This window comes from Schistocerca nitens, chromosome 1 (assembly GCF_023898315.1).
Source record: "Schistocerca nitens isolate TAMUIC-IGC-003100 chromosome 1, iqSchNite1.1, whole genome shotgun sequence".
In the NCBI taxonomy this organism is placed as follows: Eukaryota; Metazoa; Arthropoda; class Insecta; order Orthoptera; family Acrididae; genus Schistocerca; species Schistocerca nitens.
The window spans coordinates 1,109,660,340-1,109,686,923 of NC_064614.1; the positions used below are offsets into that span (position 1 = coordinate 1,109,660,340).

General features: G+C 38.3%; 1 protein-coding gene across 1 annotated transcript; it reads right to left on the reverse strand.

Moving 5' to 3' along the window:
• Positions 1-550: 550 nt before the first annotated feature.
• Positions 551-17,725, reverse strand: LOC126198972 (60S ribosomal protein L32). Its single transcript, XM_049935636.1, has 4 exons — positions 17,572-17,725; positions 17,171-17,266; positions 3,102-3,254; positions 551-756 (listed from the first exon to the last, which is right to left on the reverse strand). Exons 2-4 carry the CDS (start codon positions 17,261-17,263, stop codon positions 598-600), a joined length of 405 nt encoding a protein of 134 aa, XP_049791593.1. The 5' UTR covers positions 17,264-17,266; positions 17,572-17,725; the 3' UTR covers positions 551-597.
• Between the last annotated feature and the right edge of the window lie 8,859 nt (positions 17,726-26,584).

Consider the following 26,584-nt stretch of genomic DNA (forward strand, 5'->3'; position numbering starts at 1 on the left):
TAAAATCAGACTATAGAGATAATCATATTGGTGGTGGCATACGAGTGACAATTTTTGGTGCCAAAACTAGCCAAATGTATTAACTTGGGGCGCTAATATAATGCAACCGAAGAAGTGGATTTCTTACAACCTTAGATCTTTGAAATCATGGTCTATTTGCTTTTCAAGTGTACTGTTCAGATGTCTATACTGTTTTAGGGAGACGTTACAAATCCCAGTCTTTTAACAAAAATATCTAGAGATACTTTCAGTATTTATGTTACTACAGATTTGTAATGATTCGATCTTTTCAAAAGTATGACCCATCTAAGAAATTTGCAGGTGTACCATTTGCAGTTATAAAGTAAAATACAATTCTTGTGGCTCTATGTGCCCTCTAATACCAGCAAAGAAGTTAATCGATCCTCTTTCACAAGTAATCTGGTGGAAGAAATCTGGTGAAGTTTAGACACTTTTCTTAACAGATTACAGATATGAAAAGACATAATACTGTGTAAACAAAACTAAAGGTGAGTGGGAGGTAACATTCAAGACAATGTATCTGAACAAGTTATAAAATATTTGAGAATTTTATTTTTATTACAATGATAAGTCACATTATTCATTTTCTTCACTGCGTAAGCGGGCATTAGCATTGGTCACTCTGATGGATAGCTGCTGTGCCCGCTCCACAATAGCTTTACGTTTCTTTGAAGAAACCGCGTGTGCAATTTCAGCACAAAATTTGCGGTTCTGCATCATCAAGACTTCCAGTTCCTATTAAGAGAAAAAGTATATATCTATTACACCAAAATAATACAGTCCAACAAAGTCTTACCAGCAATACAATTTCTTAAAAGATACATAAAATGACAAGAAAAATTAATATGACTGAATAATATTTGTACAACATTTTTCTTCTGATGTTACCAAATTGTTTTATACTCTTATTTTTCATTAAGTAGTAAAGTACAAAACTCATTTGAGGATAATATCTATAATTTTTTCTCAGTTACTGTGAATGACATGATTTGCCCTAACCTCAACGGATTGTCAAATTTCAGAGAGTGTAGCTGTATGGTGAAGCTGATGTTAGACTCACACCTACATGTGCTCTCCATATATATTTCTATTTGACTACTGTCATGGCAAACATTTATGTCCAGCTTCTCAGAGACATTTCCATCAAGTTTGAGTATGTCACACCTTATTGTGTCTCATTTCATATTGTACATTCAGAACAAAACACCTTAAAGAAAAGGATTAATTCTTTGCTAGGCCTGACAAGAATATACTCCTATTTATCAGTACCAAGTTCCAAATGAGTGGAGCATCTATCACTTACGGCAAGAAAACCAAAGGCTTTATGATCAAAATTATTGGAGCACCCTTTGCCTCAATCACAATATCTTCCTGCAGCTTTTTTCCAGAAAAAGAATTTTTTTTAATTTAAACCTGAACTGTTTGAACTTATAATCCGTTAGTCTGATAAGTCAAAGTAATATCTGAGAGCTCTAAAGATAAAACTCAAACTGATAGTGTCTCACTATGTCAATAACAGCCATCGAATTTTATTCAAATTTGTACAAGAGTATGTCAAGCAGGTACTCATTGACACTTGAAATGTCATTTTTACACATAGACCAAATAATGGTGTACACCATTTTTTCCCAAGTTAACCTAGGTTATAATATATAGGCAAGAAGCTCCCAAAGTCAGTCAATTTGGACAAAACTACTGACAAAACTGTGTAGTTACAAAATAGCATAAAATACAGCAATCAATGCAGTAGTGAAAAACTTTGATTTTCTCACCAAAACAGTCACACAATAAGCAAAACCTTAAAATCACAAGTACACCCTTATGCTCATTGTACAACTTTTCTATGCAACAAAATAGCTTAACCTGTATTACGGAGTTGAAACCACCATCTGTTTTCATTTTTTAGGGTAGGTGAAAAAGAATACATTTCTGTACAACTGGTTCTTCATAGTGGTTTTATTTCAACTCCATTTCAGCCAGATTACAAATTTAACACTCTTGGTATGATTGTACCAACTTGACTGTTATAGATCATACTATCATTTCAGAGGCTTCCTGTCACAAAAGGTACTGCCTACAGACAAAACTTAGTTCAAAATTTCTCTCTCCCAGTCCCACAATAGTCACAGGTGGGCACACTCTCCCCCACTAGGTTTGTGAGCAACTCTCAGAATTGCATGTTTTTATTATATAAAGTTCAATCCATGACTCTCGAGACAGCTAAATTTGACCTATACAAGTTAACCCAATTAGTTTTCTTCCTTTTTTTCTGCAATTTTAAAGTCTGCTTCCATCCTCTAAACTTTACAGCTTTCACAAATCTTACATTCTTTCACATAGTTGCTTTTCGGGCTTTCATATACTTTCCTCCATTCCTGTCTATTCTCCAAGTACTACTACTCAAGGTACAACCATTATTTAACCTTATTTTTCTTTAGAGGAAGTGTCTTAATTACTGTTTCCATCCAAACTTCCTCTAGATTTCCCCCGACAAATAATTTTTACAAAATGCTGGTTACAATACGCTTTTACACCATTGCTTGTTTTTACGCTTATTGAGAATGAAAATTTGTAGCATCAACCACAAAACTACACACCTCACCTACAAGCATACTGACAACTCAAAAGAAAATGAAAATTTGTAGTTCTTTGTCATTGTTCTACTGGCTCAATTATTTTATGTATTTATGGTTACCACCATTTTTGCCAGTCATAAACAATCAGCAATCAACATAGCTCCAGTTTTTACTTCTTTAAACTTCACTGGTGTTTAGTAAACACTGCCATTTTCACGATAACATGATCGAGTTTATACTGGCATTTAAATACAAATTCAGCTACATAAAAAGTTTTTATGTATCAAAAACCTACAAAAATATTCAGCTTACTTCTAACAAACTTCACTTTCATATAAATGGCATGTTGAACATTTTGCATGCCGAATTACACACATGGAACAGCCAAAACAAAGCTACCAGTAGTTTACATGTTTCAAAAACAAAGTGAAAGCAATCAGAACTTCCATTACATAGAACCAGTTTCCACTTAAATTATGAATGAATATGCTGTTTATAACTCACCCTGACATTATGTACCAAAACTTTGCGGAAGCCTGTTGGTAGCATATGCTTTGTCTTACGACTGCTACCATAACCAATGGATGGCATAAGGTATTGGCCCTTAAACCTACGGCGCACTCTGTTGTCAATTCCCTTTGGTTTACGCCATGATCTCTGAAAAAAGTATGAAAAGTACACTGAACACATGCCCTTGCATTCAACACCATGTAAAAGTAGGGATGCTTTGAACTAAATGTACACAATAACCAATTTCATAGATAAAAAAGCTCACATTTCTGAAACTTGATGAGAAAAAAAATGTGCTACATTTCACAACTTTCAGCGATGAGAATGTACAACAGATTACTTTCCTACATCTATGCACTTAGTGTGAATTCTCAACCCAATAAGTAGCTAAGAAAAGTGGACTGGGCAAAAGGGCTAAAAGTTTAGATCAGGGACAGCAGCAGTGCTTACCTACTGTACATAGGTTGGCAACACGTCACTTCGTGTAGGCAATGGGGTGATTCCTTTACACGACCAATGAGAGGCAAGAAGAGAGGCAATGTATTTCTAGTGCAGAATTTTGAAACCACTGTCTTATTTGCTGCTTTTCTGTGGACCGATTTAAGTGATTTAGTTTCCACACTGACCTCACATATTGGTGCATGCCTCAGTTTCATTGGCGACAAACAAAAATGTATCAAATTAAGTTTTGAAATGACTATGCAATTGATATGCGCAAGCACATTAACTAATTGATGTTTTCTAATTAAATCATGAGAGAAGATAGGTGGATCAACATTTATTAATAATATGAGACACAGGTTCAATAACATTGATCCACCTACCTTCTCCCATGATTTAATTAAAAAACATTGATTCGCTTGCTCGGTGTGCTGCACAGATTGATTGCATAGCAACAAATAGAGAAATATTTCACTGCTTTTTTAAATGTATCACGGGTTGTTGGTTTGCGATGCTACCACAGTTTAAACAGCTGTGACTCAAAGACCAATTAAATTTATAATCTTAGTTTACAACAATCTTTCACACTTTGTTCCAAATGTATTACTTCAAAACATGTCATCTGCCAGCTGCTCTCTCAATGGCTGGATAACACAAACAGCTGACACCTTTTATTCCCAACACACCTCACAGCATGCACTGACAATATTCTTGCATGAAACATGAAACTATGCTTCTGGCCCAATTCTAGACTTACCAGCTAAACGTTATGTAGCAGACCCTTTTGAAATTTTCGAAGTTTATTTTTGATACTTGTATATAATATGCTTCAAAATACTCTCTGGAGACTTGGGACCACCTATTACACATTTCCTGAATTTATCTTGCAGTTTTAGGTTTTATGATGCAGTATATTAAAAGCGGCAAATTGTATTTATGGCAAAAATGTAAAAATTAGGCAGGCTACAACTCAAGCTGGTACAACAACTTTTATTTGACACACTTTTAGGCCCAACCAACCATTAACCAAATTATCAGCCTTAGACCTAGACTAGACCTTGGACTATGCTACAGATCAGATAGTAATCACAACTAAGATTTCACGGGAAGAGGGGAGCCTGCCACAATCACCTTAGCAGATTGAACTGCAAACTTTTGAGAGAGAAACAGTAAACTCATGTTTTCACAGTGGTATGTTTAATATTTCTTTCTTTTTCACATTTAGCCCCATCCACCAGCCAACAATATTAAAACTTTCCACATTTAAGTTGTAACTACCAATACACCCCTCAAGCTTTGACCCATAACATCAAGATGGTGGACACTGCCATTACATCCTTATACAATGTGGCGACCATGTCATCCACATTAAACTGACAAATAATACAATATATATTTCATCGTAAAAATAACCTGAAACTAATGGAACAATGTGATTTAGGTGGCTTTGGGCAGAGATACACAAAATATGACATTTCTAATATTAAAGACACATCAAAACAAACAATGCAAAAATTTAGCAAGAGAAATTTTCAATCCATAGCATACATAAATACAGAAAAAGATACTACAAGATTATGTGTTTAAGGGATTAAACTATTCCATCATCAGTCCCTGCTTATCATGAGGGAGATGGAAAAAAAAACAAATAAAAAAAGAAAGGGGGGGGGAGACTTCAGTGCTCAAACTGTATAAGCACGTGCAGATGGGCGGCAGCAAAGTTAGCTTGAAGTCAAATAAAATACTTAAGAATTGGACACTTTCAATGACTTCATGTAACTTGTCACCAAGATAAATTTCTGCGTGCAGGTGTACAGTCCAGAGTTGACAAAAATGCGTAACTCATGATTTTACAGAAGAAAATTGATAGTCATGACTCAGGGCTGACACTCCTGACAGCCCCCTGAAGTTGGCACTTAGCAGTGCACAGTGATGCAGAGGCATTGTACAGGCAAAGATTATTCACATACAGTGACGGATAGATTGTGGGGCCCCACTGCATTTACGCTACCACTTATGGTGATAAAAAGCATTACGCTCACAAGCAACCCCTGAGGGACTCCAGTTTCCTGTTGCTGAGAATCGAACCTACCTGGACCTGAAAAAAATTGGAGAGAAATTTCTGGATAAAACTGGGTAAACTGCCCTAGAAAGACGTCTCACGCAATGTAGACAGGATGGGAAGCAGACATTGGTGATGCCAAAAGCATTGTGCACTGTGGGTTCCAAACAAACCAGGTGATCTGAGGTGGATCAGAGAGCCTGAAAGCCGTTTTGAAATTGTGATATATGCCTTCTGGCTTCAGGGTTGCCACAAGTTTCCCCAAATGAAATCCCCTGATATTTCCCTCATTTCCAAACAAGTTTTAGCGTTTTTCCCTGATAAATTTTGAGATCACTTATTTTATTGTAATAAAACAACACACACTTGGTGACAAAAATACATATTTTGTTGGAGTCGCAAGACAGATTTAAAATACCTTCACTGATTTCAGAAATAGCCCCAGAAAAATGTAGGTGTCTTGAAAGAACTATATAAGGCAGGGGAAGAGTTGTGTAAACCAACAATATGGGTGACCGCCAGTAAAATGTTGGTTCTGCTATATTGATTATTGTTAATTGTTAGCCATTTTGTTATGTCCGTTATTTTACAGGTATTGCGTAATTTTTCTTTCAAGAAATATATGAATACATAGCATACAAACCGGCAGCGACTGCCACAATTTTCTTCTTCTTATCGTTCATACTTTCTAACATATAAACCACTTTCGAGGAGCCAAAATGTACTAGAATAAATAAACTGTCCATGCAAACAGATCTGGCCTGTAGGTAGATCAGTGAGACTATATCCAACAGGCAGGGTTTGCATATTAGAGGGAAACAATGGGCTTCAGATCGGCAGAAATGGCCTGCAGTTTTGGCCCATTACGGGAGTCCACTTGTGTGGCCAGCTATTCACATGTTAAAGACACCATGTTGATGAAATGAGACCACAGTGATTAATTCATGCCACAGATAACTTGTCCAAATAGCCTGAGAATCTGTACTAATGAGCAGAGGTAGCAACTCACTAAAAAGATTATTGCAGAGCTGCAGACAGGCATGTAGAGAAGACACCCACACTCTCACAACTAAATTTTCGGTGATAGCCTTTGTCAGAAAATGAGAACACGTACACAATCTCTCAGACAACTCATCTTTGGCAGCAGCATCAACAGTCTCTCAGAATCAGAGCCAAACAAACCACTCCTCACGCCCCTCTTCCTCTCAACAGCTGTTAGGCTAGCGGCAAGAAGTAGCGGCAGCACTGATTGCAAGCTGAGGGTAGGAAGGAGAGAAGCAGTAAGAATGAAGTAGGGAAGCGGCACCCAGCCAGTGACAATGCACGACTTCATAAACAAACAAATCTACTGAGACAAAGACAAGATTTTTGCACTATTTTTTTTTTCAAATTTTCTCGACATTTCACTGACACATTTGAAATTCCCTGATATCCAGAACTTGTGGCAACCATGAGCTTCAAGGCACAAACAAAGACAGCAGTTGACCACTCTTTCAAATAGCTTACACAGCCCCTTTGAGAGATTGGATTGGCTAGTAGTTAGTTAAAAGGAGAGGGAAATACTCGCTCCAGCCAAATGCAATTAAAAACCCGAGGATATGTTTCTTGCTGTCGGCACAAAGATGTTTGAGCATTTGCCTGTAGATTTTGTTGGCTCCAAGGGCTGTATTGCGACACTGCCAAAGCACTGCGAAGCTCCCATTCACTAAATGGGAATTATATGACAGAGAGCTGTGTGTGTGGAAAGATAGCGCGCGGCACTCAAGGTGTTTCCAGGTCAGGAAACGAAGATGTTAATTATTGCAATAGACACTTCAGTGAGGTGTGACACACAACATTTGGCAAGTATCATGGGATCAGTGCAGATGTTACCATTGACAAGGATGCATGGAGCTGCCATGGATGGCTGCAAATGCAGCGGAGTTTAGTCCATACTTGGGACAGTTGGATGTGGCATCGCCTAAGTGCCCTGTGGCATTCCCTGATAGCTTTGGCTGTATCTTCAGACCTCCCTGGCACCAGCAGTTGTCGGTATGAGCTGGAAGAGTAGGACAGTGTTGCTGCTGCTGCGGTATGAGTAATAGAATCAGTGTCCTGTACCAATTTGTTGATATTTTCCACACAACTGGCTGCAAACGTGGCTGCAGAGGAGAGAGCCTGCAAATCAGATTCCAAAAGGGACCAATATGAAGCATGTTCTAGATGTCTGCGAGTGAAGAGGGAGAAAATTACAAGAAAAATGATCGCTGTCACAAAGATAGACATGGAAGCATCACTGAATCAGCGATAAGATACTTGGACTGCAAACTGTGAGATCAACAGCTGAAAACGTTATGTGAGCCACACTGAAATGTGTTGCAGCTCCAGTGTTGAGTAGACAAGACGTCCAATTCTGACAGGTGGTGTTCTAGTACTCTGTCTCTGCAAGACAGTGTCACCGCCCCAAAGAGGGTTATGTGCATTTATATAAGTACCCCAATAAGAGGAAGGGCGCAAGGAGCTGTGCCACTTAAAGAGCTCATGATAATTGGAAGGTCTATCTAGGGGTGGATAAACATTACGTATTGTCATTCGAATTGACAGGTAAACAGTAACAGCCACGGCCTCGAGTGTAGTGCACCCGCTCAATGAAAATATCAGAGCATATGGGGTATAAACACCACCACATTCTCTCAACATTAACATGATTGGTACAGTAGGGTTGGAAGTTTTTCAGAGCAGGGAGGTGTGTTGCTGTAACACGTTTCCTGAAGTGCTATGCCAATTATCAATAAATAGCCATTAAATGGCTGAGTTCGGTCTAATGACGATGGCAGCTACTACAGCTCCATAGAAGGAGCATTGGAGTCTGGTCTGATAAAGTGGCAAACAGAAAAGTTGGGTGCGATTACTTCGCTACCAGATCGTGGTCCACCTGATTGTATGATCCACTGTCCACCTGCATAGGCTCAACTGCTGCACGGCTGGGCAGTGGGACATCTGAAGCCTCAGTAATTAGCTTCTCCCTATGAGACTTCAATATCTGCAAAGATGTCCCCATTTTAACTTCCAGGAGACAAGAGGACCATACCCTTCTTCGGCCCGCAGCCTGTGGCTGCTGGTCTTTGTTTTGAGAAGGGGCCACCTCGACAGGTGTCCTCATCCCCGAGGCCAGAAGAGGACTAGGCACCTCTTGCCACACTGATGGTGTGTGAACCATGGGTGCTATCAGTGTAGGAATGAGGGAGCTGATGTTCCCCTCCCCAAATGTGGGTCAGGACCTGGAATACGACCAGGGCCAGGAGGTGTCGTGCAAGACCTTATGCGAGATGTGGACTGTGACAAGATAGTTGCAAAATTTGAGGCAGTATTAGTCGGATGAAGTCATTCAATCTTTTCCCTTGCATCTTGGTAAGACAAGCATTTTATACTCTTGAATTTTCTTCTCCCTCCTGAACACTGAGCATTGCGGTAAACGAGGAGGGTGCAGTTCCGGATAGTTGACACTGACGGTGTTGGTCATAAGGGCTGCCCCCATGGGACACCTGTCCACATGCCCTACATATAGCCTCATCAGAACAGCAAGAGGACATGCCCGAATCTTTGGCACCTAAAGCATCTCATTGGAGGAGGAAAGTAAGGCCCGTCATCACACCTGTAAACCATGACAACCTTCTCAGACAATATTGCCGTCAGACGCTATGATAAAAGCTCCAGTGTCCACTATTATCCTTGGGTCCCTTCTGGATGTGGCGAACAAAATCGACTCCACGCCACTACAAATTAGTACACAGCTCTTCAGCAGTTTGTAGCGTTAGGTCCCAATGGAAGGTAACACCTTGAATTCTACTGAGCTTGTTACGAGGAGAAATGATGACTGGTAACTTCACGCAGGCCTGATATGCCTGTGATTGGTTGGCGTGTGATGTTTTATCAGTGAAGATCCATTTCTCATCATCTTTATTGCTGCAACTTCCCCAAACCGATCTTCGACATTCCCAACAAAAAACAATGGCTTTGTTGAAGCCAAAGAGCCACCAGCAGTCAAACACACACTTGCTGTTATGGTACTGTCACGTCATATCACCGACACGTCAAGGTGAATTCACACTGTCCGTCACATGTCAGTTCATGTATCGCGATCCCAACTTGCATGGCTGTCCATTTCCATTCCTCCGTGAGGCATGGTCAATGACTGAAATGCCATAGGACTGTAAACTTCTGCAATAAAATCTCTGTTCCTGACATTACGTTTGAACTGCTTCATTGCAGATCATCTGCCCCATGCTGCTCATTCCGATTGGACACTCCCCATGGGCTCCAGCCTGCCAAGGCAAAGGCCACCTGGCACAGTAGCTATTGCCCAGAGTCCTGGTACGCCAAAGTGGACAGGCACTTACTCCTTGGCTGAGACAGTGAGATCATAGCTCAGACATTGGCAGTGCAATCCATGCATGGCCAGAGGGCAACTACACTAAGTGTACATGACACACTCCCCCCCTCCCCTCCCCACACAGACTGGCTACCAAAGGTAGCTCCCCTTGATTAATAGGTTCCAAAGATAACAGTGCACATGGAGAGGTAATGCACCACAGTAAGGCACCCTTCCCCAAACAGCCTACACTTTGGTTAAATTTGGAAAGTGGAGGTCAAACCCAAAAAGGGAACCAGACTTTAAAAAGCCAAAAAATGTGAGGGGAAAGCATCACAAAAGTGATAAGATCCAAAGAACAGTCATAAGACCACAGTAAAAAACTTTACCCAATAAAAAGACTCCTATTAAGTCACCGCTGAATGACTGGCAAGGAAAGGCCGTGGATATATTCTAGGCCCCAACACCGGAGGCGGAAGGACACAACAATACAAACACACAAATGAATCTGAAAAAAATTGTACAGAAACTAAACACACATACTATACTGCTGACTAAAACAAAGAAAAAACCTCCAAATAAACTGCAAAAAATTTCATGGTGACAATGTCACACACATTCATTTGTGGTCTGAGACACTGCAACTTTGGTTAACTTTATACCTTCACCACAAATGTGGCACTTCACTTATTCCGCAGCAAATCAACTCATACACCTGTAAAAATTTAATACCTGTCATATTATAGCCCACTGCACAATACTGCATGCTGTTTATCTTTGTAGCCGTATCCATAACTTAAAGAAAGAGAAACATACGCAATTCTTTCACTCATCCCTACAAGCGAGCACACCTCACCACACATGACCAATGCCGATAGCTCGGACTAACAGTGCCCTACGATATTTTGTAACTGGGGTTATTAAGTATTTTTGATATTGCGAAAGTCAAATGGCGACTTTTAAGCAGCCACAAAAAAGTTACAATTCTGACCCTGAAAAAAAATAATGTGTAATGCCAATTTTTAAATACCGTAAAACCCCACATTAATGAACCCACTTACAAAGAAATCTTGCTTGTAATGAATATTTTCTGACGGCCCCAGTAAAACTCCCATAAGAATGATGTTTTCCCCTGGTTTTAACAAACTTTGCTTTAAGAAAGCCCACTTTTAAAGAATAAACATTAAACATGTTGCACACTGAAATCCAGTTTTTATGTAATTCCTAACATGTTTGAGTGGGTTTCTGATGTCTACTTTTTAATTCAAACAAGCTATAATTTTTTGTCTTGTGAATCAGTAAATGGTAATCTATTCAGGTGGTTGACACACAGATCGTAGTCAATAACTCTACCTCCCTTGTAGCAGTACTGGCAGGTGCATCAAAAGAATCGGAAATGAGATTCCATGTGCCTTCGATCAGGTTATTTGAAATCGCAATCACAGAATGTATGAATTACAAAGTGTGAAAAGCACAGTTATCTGTTTACTGAAGTTTACTTTTTGCAGAGTTACGGCCTGTAGACATTGAAAGATAATTATCACCCATGATGTCTATGACAATCTTAACACAAATACTTCCGACATGGCGAAGAAATATGATTTCGAACTGTCTACAGGTGTGGCATAATCAAAACTAAGGAAGAGTTCTTACATGATGGAGCTAATGATTCCTATGCATCCAAAGAGGAAGAACAATTGTATGCATACATTCAATGATGAGGAAAATATGCATGTTTGTTGCTGCCTGTAATTCTGTAACAACAATATTAACCCGTTTCCAAAGAGTGGCTGCAGTATATCACTTGCTGTTGAAGACATTCCAATAGAAGAATGGAGCAGCGAAACTGATGTTTCTGAAAATTTAACATTCAAGGACAAAGTTTTGGTGATGATGCCCTGACTTCCATACTAGAGATTGATTTATGTGAAATGCTTTTGAAGGAACACAGGTAGGAGCTGGCAGTGACAATTAGGAAGACAGTGAAACAAAAAAAGGAGGGCACTGCATCAAGTTTTGCTGCCAATGTGAGGAGTGTGTCAGGAATTTTTTTCCTCTTTTAATGTGGATGAATCATTTCTCATTTTTACTAACCAGCTGGAGCAACAACTTCTTTAACTACAATGTACTGGGAGGACAACAACACGATTTTTTGAGTCCTACCAAAGGATATGTTCTGTGAACAGTATAGTAATTGTATACGGCTGCACACTTGTTTCGTGGCTCAGGATAGTGGTAATTTTGTAATTAAATAATATGCTCAAATCTTTATTTTCTGCAACTCTTTTCCCATGTACTCAGGCAAAACCCTCATTTACGAAAAAAATATTTGGGTCCCCAGAGATTTGTAAAAATGGGGTTTCACTGTAATTTTTTCCTTCCCCGAACACTAATAGTGGTGGCGTTCAGTTCCCACCTTGCGCCCAGATATAGGCACTCATGACCAGAACCAGTACTTCTACATTCAAATGTGTTGGCTTCACAATCAAATTCTTACCTCCCAACCTAAGCTAAACATATGGCTGCACTACATATCAGAGTAACAACAAAGAATTTTTTTTTGGGGGGTGGGGGAGACAATACATAACTTCGGCCCATTTAATTCTTAGTACAGCACTAAATGCCACTTATCACTGGTTTTCACACATAGAAAACATAGGTGAGTAAAGTTTCTCACTTTCCACGAGACTAGACATCCCTACATCATTACTGAAACCCACATCCATTAGAACCTGCTCATATTCAAGTCTTAGCCTATTTACGATTTCTACCTCTACTACTTCCCTCTAATACATGTTAACTATTCCATGATGCTGCAAGATAGGTCTTAACCTATGTCTTCTTTTAGTCCAGCTGCAAGACAAGGCACTAGATGTCCTCAGTTGTTTGATCTACCTCCATCCAATTTTCAGAATTCTAAAAATATTTCAAAAGGTTCCAGTTTCTTGTCCGTACTTTTGTTAGCCACATTCCATTGCAATACATAGCATAATAATTTGTAAGTTGGTCTATGGCACACCTGCCATCAGCAAATCAGTAAACAAATCTAGAAAACTTAAGAGGCTTACACACACAATCCCTGCTTGCCAAAATATCCCAATTACTGTATTTTATAGTCTGTAAGACATTAATTTTTAAGCAATTTAGTTAAAAACAACATTTTTTCGACTTTTGTTATTAGCTTGCAAAGACAGACTAAAAAAATGTGAGTTTATAAAACCAAACTGACCTTTAAAACCACTGAAAATCGTCATCTGAACTCTTCTTCCTCTTCACACATTGTTCCATTCTTATCTCATATACAGTTTAAATGTTGCAATTGTGATTTAAGTACTACAAGAATAACCCACAATACTATTTCCCTGTCTCAATTTCTCTTTCATAAAGTTTTTCAAATAACTACTGAACTAATCTGGCACAAAAGAACTCTTCTTCAATAAAGCATCTTTCCTTCGGTTAATCCATAATTTCATACCAGTCTCATCCATCCAACCCTTTTCATGTATGTGAAAAAACACATGGCAGTATTTCAGAAGGTTTCAGCATTGTTTTGCATTTCAAAATTATCACTAGACTAAGTTAAGTAATGCCAGCATAACATGAAAGGACACTAGTGTCGTGCATTCTTTCATGTCCACTTGTTTTTATAGTTACAGTTTTAGCACCTTTCATAGCTACAGTTATGTTACTCGACATCAAATGCCAGAGGAGTTGTGTCCATATTTGCTATTTGCCTTAGTTCCAAGCTGGTTTCCTTTCAATGTTGAATAATGAAAGTGATGGAAAGATATTTTTCTCTTCATATTATTGTGGCATTTTCTGAGATATTTTGGTTTTGGTTCAAACGCCAAGTCCATGACACGTCAAACTTGTAGCACCAACCAACTCCACCTTTAAAAGTCTCCACTGTAGCACATGTTTACAAGCATGTATTCTAATAATTTTTGTATTAATTCCACTGCCATTTTGACAGTGTCCCTTAATCCAGTTCAATATGTCATCATCACCTGGTTATCGTCATTTTGCAATCAATCATCCATTTGCACATTTAGTCTTCATATTTTTCTGTTCTTTGCTAATCAACCATATGTAAATGTTTGTTTCTGTTGGTGGACAGCCATAATGCCACTCAGCTGCTGTTTCCATATTATTCTGTATATACTATTACTTTCAATTTACAGCCTACATCATATGAAAATCTTTTTTTCCATTACGAAACTAGCTACTAACAAAAATAGTTGTACAGTTACCGATACAACAAATCACTTTCAACTCAAGTCACTGTAGACTGCAATGTTAGTGAAGAATATGATTTAACCTGACAGCCCTGACTAGTAAAATGATCAACAAATCACCAATTTATCACAGGGTGTATATGTGGGCACGGAAAAAAAATTCCCGGGGTTTTCCTGGATAAAAATACAGTTTCTCCCGAATGAAAATACACCTTTTCCATGTTAAGTGACAGTATACTCTTCCCCGGCACTGTAAAAGTCACCAATCCTTTGAATGTTCATGGTTTTACATACCGACGTAGAATTTCCCGGCACTTTAGAAAACTAAACTCAGGGGGAAAAACACGTTTTGAAAACCCTTTGATGTGCAGCAACATGTATGCTGCATATTTTCGTATTACGAATGTATAAATTTGAATTCCACCAAATAACGCATGTCACTCTTCGAAGAATTGAAATTGAGATTGCGATGCGCTTTTGTAAGCATCATAGCTCATTCACATCATCTCGCCAGCTGATGACAGCAACAGGACATGATGTAGTCAGCTAACAGCGAGATCACCAAGTAGCACGAATACACAAATAAGAAAAGTTAATGGCTTAAATTAATATACATAGCATTCACATATAATATTGGTCTCTAAGATTAATAAGTTGGAAGAGAAGCCAAGCTTCACATATAATGTTGATCTTTTTTGCACATGTTGCACTTTAAGACATACACACACAAATGTGCCAGTAAATTTTTTAATAATGACACAAATGTATCATCTTCTGGGCTTGAAATACTTCTAAATGGTTGTCCTCAAAGAGTTGATTTTTAAGTGACAGTCAAATGCTTTGTGATTTAAGAAATTCATCGTACATTCTCGCACATAATTCATCTTGAGTATAAGGATATAGCAGGAAGCCCATATGTTCGTACATGTAAAACATTAAAAGATAATTCAAGAGCGTCGGGATTTCACGAACCATACTAAAGTGCATAATTCGGCTAAAAATGCACATCCGTATGTAAATTTTCTTGGAGTACCAGTACTCATGTTTGGTTCTTTATTATAGCATAACGCCATACATGCACTCGAAACGGAGCGAACAGTTGGAACAAGCCAGTAGTGTGAAATTAAACACTTCGTTTCAAATAAATTGACTGTCTCAGTAGAAAGGATCAATAAAAGCCAAATCTCTTTAGCAAACCAGCAAAAATAAGTTCATTGTTCTGTAAGGCGATTAATGCTTCACTGTCAAAGGTGAAAATAAATTCTGAAATTAACATATTTTAGCCTGCCATAACTATGCGAACATTTTTCAATTCATTTGATAGCTCCCAGCCACAAAAATTCGTTTTGTTATCATTTAACGTGAGAGCAATAACAATGAGTGGTTGAAGGGCATGTAGAGAAGACTGTACACATTAGTAACTATGTGGACAGAGCTAACTCCAGAATACAGACAGCTGTTTTTAGGATAAATTCTAGCATACAATTCCATCCGTCAGGTTTGGCCAATGATTTCGTACTGGACACAAAGGTGTAATACATGAGACATAAAAATAGTGACCAATAATTATAAACATGTCCATGGTGATTGGAATGTGATCACAAAATTCTTAACAATAACCAAATAAATCAGCAGGGATTCTGTGGTAAAATGGGGTTCCATTCGGGGAGAAATTAACATGCTGTAAGAACTTCAGCATCACAGTAGGTCCAATAGGAATATATCAGAAACAAGCTACAGCCAAACATAAAAAAAAACATGGAATCAATACCTGGATATGAGCTACATACTTCAATTACACAGAGCAATAAAAAATCCTAAAACAAATCACATTACACACCTCACGGAAAAATCACATGAAATAATGAACTAACAACTTGAATTAAGCTACAAAGTTAAAGCAGTGTGATACCAAAACAATAAATCGTGAAAAGAAATTAAGAAAAAAACTGAAAAATATTTGCGAGAACTGAGATAATTAAGATGACTTGCTGCCTATGTCATTTCAAGCAATTTCAGCTGTGCTCTTAGTTCCTGCTTAACCAAACACTTGGAAACAACATACTGGAATTGATCCTAATTATAGACCTACTGATCACTCAGTTCAACTACAAAGTAATTTATCTATAACACGATCTTTTATACTCCACTGAAAACATTCTAACACCAGAGCTATAAAACACACAACATACTTTCCACAAAAGAAGTCATTATTATGTCATGTTCATCAACTTAAGCCACCCCACCTAGACAAGTATAATACAGATTAATCTAGCAAAAATCCCTCATTAAAAAAAAGCAAACCATGATAATATTGATCAAAGCCACGATAGTATTATAAACGCCACTACACCTAAAACACACACACACATTTAATCACAGATCTTTAGAAACAATCAAGTTCTATTTTAGTGGTTCTATTCTAAAGCTCTGGCGCCTATTTCATTATTCAACAACTAAACCTTAATGGTGATGGACAATGGTACTAATGCATCTGGGTAAGCCAAACCTTGAAAAAACGAAATAGAGCAACGGACCACAACACAAGTTCACCCTCTCTGCCTTGCAAAAAAGAAATTGAGCAATGACTACTAAACGGACCACAACACAAGTTCACCCTCTCAGAAGTGTATGGAGATTAATTACCAACAGCGAGTTAGCATTGACCGAACGTGTTATTTGCTTAGCTTCTTGCATTACCATGCACTCTAGCTTAGTTGACAATTAGGCGCATGTAAGCCTAAGGTGTGATTATCTTTTAACGGTGGAAGAATATGCTAAATCGTTAGTAAGCATTTAAATTTAAAAATCCATGTAAAACGAAAATTTTCTAATTTTTAATTACATCACGTTATAATACGACAAACACTGAAGGAAAAGCTAACTTAACTTCTTGCTTGACAAATAATGTCAAAGGAACGTATATGTTGTAATTCAGAACGATAATAAAGGGTTTACACACACACCACATTACCTTAAGCTTCTTGTAGCGATCGCTCTGATGACGAATGAAGTGTTTCGTCCTCTTCTTGACAATAGTTGGTCTATACACTGGTCGAATCGCCATTATCTGCAAATAAATTACTGAATTTACAAATGATCTTAACGCGGAAGCCCTCAAAACTGTACATCCAGTGCGACTAAAGCAGCACTTTGTCTTCAACGTTTCCACAGCACTCTAAAGAGTTTCACTACTATACAATACTGCAACACATCACATATTGAACATGAGCTTAATTGACGATCCTGGTACGCACGCAGTATGATATGAAGTAACCACGTGAACAATAATCCGCTCACAATGAAGTATTTTAGCTAATACATCCAAATAAACTACACATCGTAATATTATAAATTTCCATTTACAAATCTTACCTATATAATTATTGTCACCAAGCACACTTATTTTTCTCTCCAACCTCTCATCCGCCACACACACTACCCATGCGGCGTAAACGGAAATGGGTGAACCGAACAAGTAGTATCTTTGAGCCAGGCTCATAGATCTTTTAACACATCTGTGGAAACAAAATCTGTCTGTCCTAAATAGTAAATACGAAACATTTTGTGTAGATCGAAGATACAGGTCTCTATTGCATTCGTTTTCACACAAAAATAACAACTTTCAGTTCTTATAGTACTGAAACATTCTTCTCGTTATGGAAAGAAAACCGATGCCATTCCACTAGTGCTAAATAGCCCTCTGATGCTCCGATAAATGATGCTGCACGAAAGTTCCTATGAATGCACAAAACAGAATCAAAGAATAAAAGAACATCGAATGTTTTCGTTGTTCTTATGATTGTGTTATAATATATCACAAGAAATGTTAAAGATTGGAATTCTGCGTTCTAAAGGTAAGATAGTTCTATAACATAATTGCTCTCTGTAAGTTCTGCTAGAATATAACAGGGTTGACCTAATGGCCTTTTTCCAAAACTCTCTTATAGCAATGCTGGCTGCTTGGAAATCTATACAAAAAGTTCATATGTATTGTCTGAGTTTTCTAAGTTATGCTTGGCCACAGGACGACAGTATTTAATTGCCAAGCCAGTCTAAATACACCAAAGCATCTTTGAGATTCTTGACACTTTTTTCTCGGAAACTAATTTACCTCAAATTGTAAATGATTGCATGCTTTAGCATCACTAGCCAGAAGTTTATTATAAGCCTTCGCCCGTCTGCCTTGACCAATGAAATTAAGTTTCTCTTCTCTGACACAAGTAAATCCATGTGCGTTATTAATAATTACTTCGTATTTATAATAAGAAACTGTTGCACATCATCATACCCAAGGGATTACAAAGTCAATTGCGAAATGTAAAGAAAATTTTATTGCCTATAATCCTGCTAATTGATAACATTACGAACGCATTAGGTCACATTTTACTTTGCTGGCTGCTCACTTGGCGAATTAAAGTTCACACTATGACCAGAATAACTCATCCCGTTTCCTGTGGTGTCTTTCGTAGACTACATATAAAAACTATTCCAGGTAGACAATAAGTCGAACTTCTGAGTTAACTATAACGTCATATTTAGTACAAAGTTAAATACAACGTCATATTGAGTGCAAATAAAAAAAAATTCCCCTTTTGTCTCTGTAGTGCTCAAATATCCTTGATTCAACATGCAGGCACTACCCGTTATTCCGAAATTACATATTAAAGCGAGAGAAGGCATTGTGATATCTATGCATTCCATGTTGGATAGGAAGAATAACTTTGTTTCCCACCCAGTTCCTGTGGTGCTGTAATAAATCGATCTGTCTGGCGCGATAGAAACTGCAATAGTAATAGCTGTTTGCACGGTATATTCTATTCACACGTTTGTGTATTTCTGTTTCTAGTAAATACAGCAACATAGTACAGTGCTAAGAAATAGCCATTATTGAGTGACATGACTGCCCAGGAGCCTAAGGTAGATTATTATTTGAATTGGAGCAAGAAGCGAACAGTTTCACTGATAGAATAGAAAAGATAACGTATAAAGCAATATGTATCACTCTTCTTCACCTGAAAAAGACACAGCTATGTTACTCCAGTTTTTCTTTATCTGAGTCCAAAGAACAGTATTTAATCCTAAATCTATACTATAATATTAATGATTGAGATAATTGCACACTTTGGAAGTCCATTGTTCAGCAGTAAGAATAGCATGGTCATTTGTTGCAAACAGGTCTTCCATGACATAGTATTCGCTCAGATTACTAGACACCAACAGGTATCCAACCATTCACCATATTCACAAAACATGTCATCACTGATAATGCAATTCAAATTCATTTTGCACTTTGTCTCTCCTTTTATCAATCTGTTTAGTGTCTTCCAAGTCCTGTATTGGAGATGGCAACCTAAGGGCAGCTTCTCTTTTGGTCCATAATCCTCCAGTGGAATCTGTTCTCCACATGTCAGTTTGGTGGGCTTCTGCTGAAGCTGGAATGGGTGCTGTTGTTAGGAAGAAACTTTTTCTGGATATACTCGTAATGGACATACATGAGATCCAAACAATGGATGCCTTCGATCTGTTTTTTTCCTTCTTCCTTTCAGTCTCAGATGCTACAAGTCTTCTTACGTTTAGAGGTGCTAATCCCATGAGTGGAAAGATCTTATTGAGTGGAATTAGTCTTAGGAACCCAGTGGCTATGCGACTTGTCTCATGAAGAGCCATACCTGATTAGCAATTGCAGAATTCCTCCAAACAGGAACGGCATACTCTGGTGCAGCAAAACATAGAGCAACAACAGATGTGAGGAGGATGCTTGGCTGTGCTCTCCATGACCTAAATAAGTTCCATGGTAAAGTAGATATGGAAAATATAGTATTAAAACATCATTTTTACACATTAAGTGTCTCTTATTTCACACTATTTCACGTTCTGTGTCACTAAAGTGAAAACATTAGCAACCAGTGTTATTAACATATGTATCTACATACATATCTGTAGTCCCCAAGGCACTGTACAGTATGTAACAGAGGATACATAGTGTTAATTAGTTTATTTATCCACAATAATATTTGATATGCCATGTTCACATTATTACAGACTAATTTAACAGATCAAAGATTTATGTATTCTATTAATGCAGTTCTTATAACCAAGTAGTCATAACCAGAAAAAGTGATATTTCATTATTTACTAATATTGTGTAATTTTATACGTTTCCTGTTCCGCTCATAGGTAGTACAATAGAAGAAAGACTTTTTTACCCTTCTGCAAGAGCCAAAATTTCTCTAATTTCAATGTCGTCGTCATTATATGAGATATATGTTTCGGGAAGTAATTAATTTCTTGACTAATTCGGCAATGCTGGTCCTTGAAATTCTATTCAAAAGTCTCTCTCTTGTAATGTCTCCCATTGCCACCTTCAAGCCCATGATGAATGGTACAATTTTATCTGAACTTTTCCTGTCTCTTGTGTTAATCAAGCTTGGTAAGGCTCCAACAGCGACAAACAACACCCAAGAAATGTGGTGTCGAATGAAATAAGACTTGCACTTGGTGGCCGAACTTTCCCGAAAGGGGCCTTCCAACCTACGATGCCATATTCTCATTTTTTTCCCGTTTTGAACAAGTATTTTAAAAGTGACGTATTTTATGCATTCACTGCTCTTTTTTTAGATGTCCAATGATAAATATGATTCTGGCATCTCCTTCCCTATAGTTAAATTTTTGCTTTCATCCCATCTTAAATCACTGCAGACATAAACTTCTATATTCTAAGTGATTTATCTCTGAGGGCATAGTCAAACAATCCGTTTGTCTATTTACAAGCACTACATTTAAAAATGATTTATCTTTAACTCCCCAGTGGGCGTGACCCCTGATTTCACATGAGTGAGTACGCCATAGCATTTACATCATAATGTGTTCTTCACATAATTATCGTTTTTAGGCGAACCAAACGATAAAAACTAAAATAAAACAGCTTGTGAATGCGTTAATTATTTATTTGAGCTAAAAATAAGTAAAAAGGTTACATCAATAAATATCTTCAACCAGAGCAAATTTCCATCTGCTGGTCATTACTGTCACAGGGCATAAGCGTAACGTTCTGAAGAGAATGCTTTTTGCAGACATGTTTCCACAACTGTTGCACATTGTCTTTCTGCTAATATTTCTTTGTCGTCCTCATACGTGATATATCCAGCTTTACATTGGCCATGAACTGTTCCGCATTTTCTGAATCTTTCCATAAGCATTTGTATATCTTTCGAAAGGTTGTTTAGTTTTGCTGTTTATTTTGGATGAGTATTTATAAGATTTAGTCATACATTTTTTTGAAACAGCCATTGCCTGTGTTTATTATCTGGGCTGTTGTGTCCAAAGATGACGATAAAATTAAGTCCTACGATACAAAGATGTTGGTAGAATAACGGGAGCAGCTATGATCTAGTTCAGGGCTTAACAACTGGCCGGTTTTGAGCGCGAGTACTCGCGTCTGCTCAGGCAAGTGCTCGCGAGCAGGTGCAAGGTCGCAGAGTAGGGAGGGAGGGGAAATGCGCGCGCACGTATGAATAGGACCGCAGCGTGCCTATTGAATTCGCGCCGACTGTGTAACGTTTAAAGAACTACGATCAGCTCTAACAGTCACTTCGCTGGTTAAGATTCATGTCAAGTCGCCGTTGTGTAACCCCAACCATGCTTTCGCACTTCAACCCCCATTGGGAGGAATTGTATCTGTTTACAGAAAAAGATGGTGTTGCAAAATGTTTAGTATGTCACAAAACGCTGAATTCTCTTAGGAAATTTAATTTGCAGCGATATTATATGTCGTACCACGCGAAAGACTACGGAAGTAGAAAATGTGATGGACCAGATCGTGCACAGGAAGTTATTAAACTCAAAAGGAAGCTATCCGAAGAAGATCTGGATAACGAAGAAAAATAAACTGAGGCAGCTCTCAAAGTGAGCTACAAAATTGCTTCGTTTTTAGCAAAATCCCTGCGCCCCTTCACTGATGGCGATTTAATAAAAGATGTTTGGTAGTTGCAGCGGAACATTTGTGTCCATCTCAAGTTGAACAGTTTCGGATTGTGCCATTATCTGACATGACCATTATGCATCGCATACAGGACATGGCAGACGACGTCCAGAGCCAGCTTGGAAATATCTATAAAGATTTTATGGCGTATTCTCTAGCTCTGGACGAAAGTGTTGATATCACTGGAACAGCGCAGCTTTCCATATTTATTATTGAGATTTTCAGGTGAGGGAGGAGCTCCTCGATGTAGTAGCCATGAAGAACACTACAACCGGAGGTGATATTTTAAGTAGTGTTGAAGAAAGTGTTGAAAATATAGGATCGTCGTGGAATTCTTTAGTTTCAGTGTCTACAGACGGTGCACCAGCAATGACAGGGAAAAAATTAAGTTTCGTTGCGCTGTAGAAGGAGAAAATGCAAAAACTGACCGTGCCGAATGAAATAAGGGGCGTTCACTGTGTGATCCACCAGGAAAACTTATGTGCAAAGAGTATCACTCTAAAAAATGTGATGAGTGTTGTTCGTACAACCAATTATATAAGGAAGCATGGGCTACAACACAGACAATTTAAAAGCTTTCTTGAGGATGTAGAAAGCCAGTATGGTAGCTTGCCTTTTTACAGCGAGGTCCGCTGGCTTAGTCGTGGCAAATTATTAAATCGCATTTTTGCCTATTAGATGAGATAAATATGTTCATGGAAATAAATAAGATGTGTGTTCCTGAATTGAAAGAGCCTTCGTGGAAATGTGATCTCGCGTTCTTAGCAGATTTAACTAGCCATCTGAATGCTTTGAACATTTCACTACAAGGTAAAGATCTGCTAATTACTCATTTCACAGATCGAATACGAGCTTTTAAAATGAAATTGACACTTTGGGTGAGTCAGCTGGAAACAGGAAATCTAGCTCATTTTCCTAAATTATCATCCATGCAAGATGTTCACAAAGACTGTGAAAGTTATTCACATAGTTTAGTTGCCCTTAAGGAAGAATTCGATCAACGCTTTCAAGATCTGACAGCACTAGACAGTGATTCTGATCTGTTCTCCTCTCCATATTCAGCTAATATTGAAGAGATTCGTCCTGAGCTGCAACTAGAAATGATTGACCTGCAGTGTGACAGAGAATACAGAGACACATTTCAGAACAAGAAAAACATTTTAGAATTTTACAGACACTTCCCTCGGGATAGATTTCCTCATTTGCACAAACTGGCGGCTACAATAATATCAATGTTCGGTTCCACGTATGTTTGTGAATAACTGTTCTCTGCAATGAAATGTAACAAGGCGCGCCTGAGAAACGCATTGTCTGATCGAAATTTAAACTGCACGCTGCGCCTACGATGCACAAGTACAATTACTCCGAACATAGACGCAATTGTAAAGGGCAAAAAGTACAAGATAACAGAGAATCCCACGCTTCAGTGACACCTTTTATTGTGTAACAGTTCACAAATTAATACGAATGTAGAGGCATACACTAAGCTAATAAAATTATGTGGCACGTGTACATTCTCCTTTATTTGTTTCATTTGTCACAGTAATAATTGGTGAGTGATATCCCTGCAGGTGGCCGCGGATTTACATTGACTGGCGGCAGCTGTTGTGTGCCCCATGTGACTCTCCCCACTCTCCGCTCTGGTCTGGTAGTGGGGGTAGCGTGCTCGCGCTGCTCCGTGCTCGCGCCTTGCTGCTCACAGCTTGCTCCGCGAGCACGTATGTTGTGAAGCCCTGATCTAGTTACTCTGGCTGTTATACATGATACAAACATCTGATTCAATGTATCCACTCCTCCCTTGGTTGTAGTCTAAACTGACTGCGGAGTTTTCAACCTTCAACGTCAGTTTAATCTGTACCAAAAACTGTAGAAGGGAGCAACATACTTCCTGTTTTTTTCTCAAATTGCAAGATCCATGTTATGGTATGGAAACAGAGATGGACAATAGCGATCCAAGTGGCCTGTCAGCGAACTTCTAAATCGGGAAAATATGGCAAGATAATCTGTATTCTTACTTTGCGAAATATGAATACTAGATGATAGTATATTTCCATTTATACTGCATATGTGTGTCTGGTAGTAATGTCTATTTATTTGTAAAACTAAGTATTGTAAATTTCGAATATGTGGCTGTTGCAATTGGAAATTATGTTCCTGACTATGACCGTTTGGTGTGTATTGCACTCTTTAAATGCATGGCATTCAGTGGTATGAAGCAACACCATTTTAGGGATGTGTATGGTAGTTTATACAGAGAGGGTGGACCATGAGGTATGGAGTATTTTTAATATTTTGGAAGATGAATGGTGAATTGCAGGTAGCTATAAGAAGAGCTCCACTTCAGAGCATATTAAGAACCTGCATAATACTGACTTTCAACTATTTTCCTCAAAGAAAAGCACCTATTTTTGCCTTTCCCTATGAGTTAGGAGGGGGCTGCGTCCCCCTCCCTCTGTGCCCCTGACATGGGCGGCCTTGACACCACTCAAAGCAGAATTATATATTCATTTCATGACAAGGCGAAATAAAGTTGAATACCAATACTGTCAAAACCTGCTAAAATGGAGTTCTCCATTAGATGCGAGAAAGTATGGAAAACAGAGCCCAACATATGCAAAATAGAATAAAAGCAATATACTTACGATACACTTAAATCGAGCAGTTCAAACACAGGTTTGTGAGCAATAACACATACACACAAGACCACAGAACACCATGCATCGAAAGCTATTTTGTTTGATATGAAGCAAAAGCAGACAGGGAATCATTTACCCAACCCAAAATGACCGGTGTGAGCAGAACACAATCACAATCTGAGCATTATATTTACAATGCAATCCAAAGCGTTCAGTACACGCAAAAAGTCGTAATCTGAAGCACAATGTATTGAAAACAGCTTCTGTCACTACTATACAAAAACTAATATGGAAGACTAATAATCAGCCAGTAAGAAAGGAAGGTGACAGACTGATAATCCTGCCGTGTTCCAAGTGGCGATAGCGTCCCAAGGTCGTATTACTGGAAGTTCCTATATGAGAAGAGCTGCACACCAGTGATAATAAGTCTCGATTTGACTTCCTTTGCATCACTTGCCTGAAATTCAGGTGGGATTTTCTTCTAATTTGTTTTCAAAGTACCAGTTGTGGCCACCTTTTTATTCAGCAGCTTCTGTGCTAGTCTTTGACTGGTGTTCTAGTTACTAGTCGCAACATTTTTATTTGTGATCTCAGTGGAAGTTATCAGCCTTTCGACATGCTCATGTTTATTTGGTTTTAGGTATGGCCCAGCTATCTGCCACAGTGCAATTTTAAATTTAGGGTATGTCATTGTATCACTAACAAATCGACAATGGTCTCTAAAGACCTGCAGCACTCCATCAAGTGTAACAAATTTGCTGACATTGTGGCCAACAGTTATTTACGAATTTGTTGGTAAGGCTCAGGGAAAGGTACCAATTTATCTGTAGATTTTTGTTCTGTTTTTGTTTCTATATTGTCAAACCTACTTGCTCTAAAATGAAAATGGAAACGTTTGAAACTGAAAAATTATCGGAAGATAGCCCTACCATTGCCACTGGATGCTGACAGTACACTGCAGTTTGCACGATTCCCTGTATTTAAGCTGACTAAAAACAGTGCACCAAAACGAACTCGAGTTTCTTCCATTGTAGGGTATTTACAAACTCGATCTTGAGAATAGTTGATATCGCTACGTTTTCTTTCATCCATGGTTTTGGAGCAGGTAATATGGACCAAAACAAGACAAAAATGGCCAGCAAATATACGCTCTAAAATACGTACCTTAAGAGTGATAATCACTTCAATAGAAGAGATCTGTTGCACAGTAGTGAAGAGGAGCAAATGCTCACAGCTCTTAAAGTATGCATTTTAGAACCCATGTTTACTAGACTTTTTTTCTTGTTTTGATCCACACATTACCCCTGAAAGTTGCCTTCTGCAATTTTAGCAACAACTCAATTCCATGGACAAATTTTTTATAGCATCAAAATTATGTACACAATTTTTGACAACTCAGTAGGTAAGATCTTGCTTTAGAATTCACTGAATAATTCCGGTATATGTTTTTTGGCTTGTTTTGACTTAAGTTAGCTTCTGTTTGCAGAAAGGGTTCAGGTTCATTACAGTTTGTTGTGTAGTACTATCTGTTTTCGTTGAATTTTCGTAATAATATTAGTGAACATTGTTTGAGTCTTCCCAAACCTCACTACTTTCCAAAGAACCAAGTTATGTAGCACATGATCTACAACACACGTGAGTATCAGCCACTGAACCTCCAAATTCACATCTCAAAATCTAAGTGTTTGAGTAGACTCTAATGATCTTCCTGCATATCTTGTTAAGCAGAAATATCCTTCAACCATTATAAACGTTTAATTCAGTACAA

Excerpts from the sequence above, each read along its gene's own strand:
- LOC126198972 (XM_049935636.1), bottom strand. The coding sequence starts at position 17,263 with ATGGCGATTCGACCAGTGTATAGACCAACTATTGTCAAGAAGAGGACG. Across the intron at positions 3,255-17,170 it reads ATCGCTACAAGAAGCTTAAG|AGATCATGGCGTAAACCAAA; the intron begins GTAATGTGGTGT and ends TACTTTTTTCAG. Across the intron at positions 757-3,101 it reads TTTTGGTACATAATGTCAGG|GAACTGGAAGTCTTGATGAT; the intron begins GTGAGTTATAAA and ends TTCTCTTAATAG.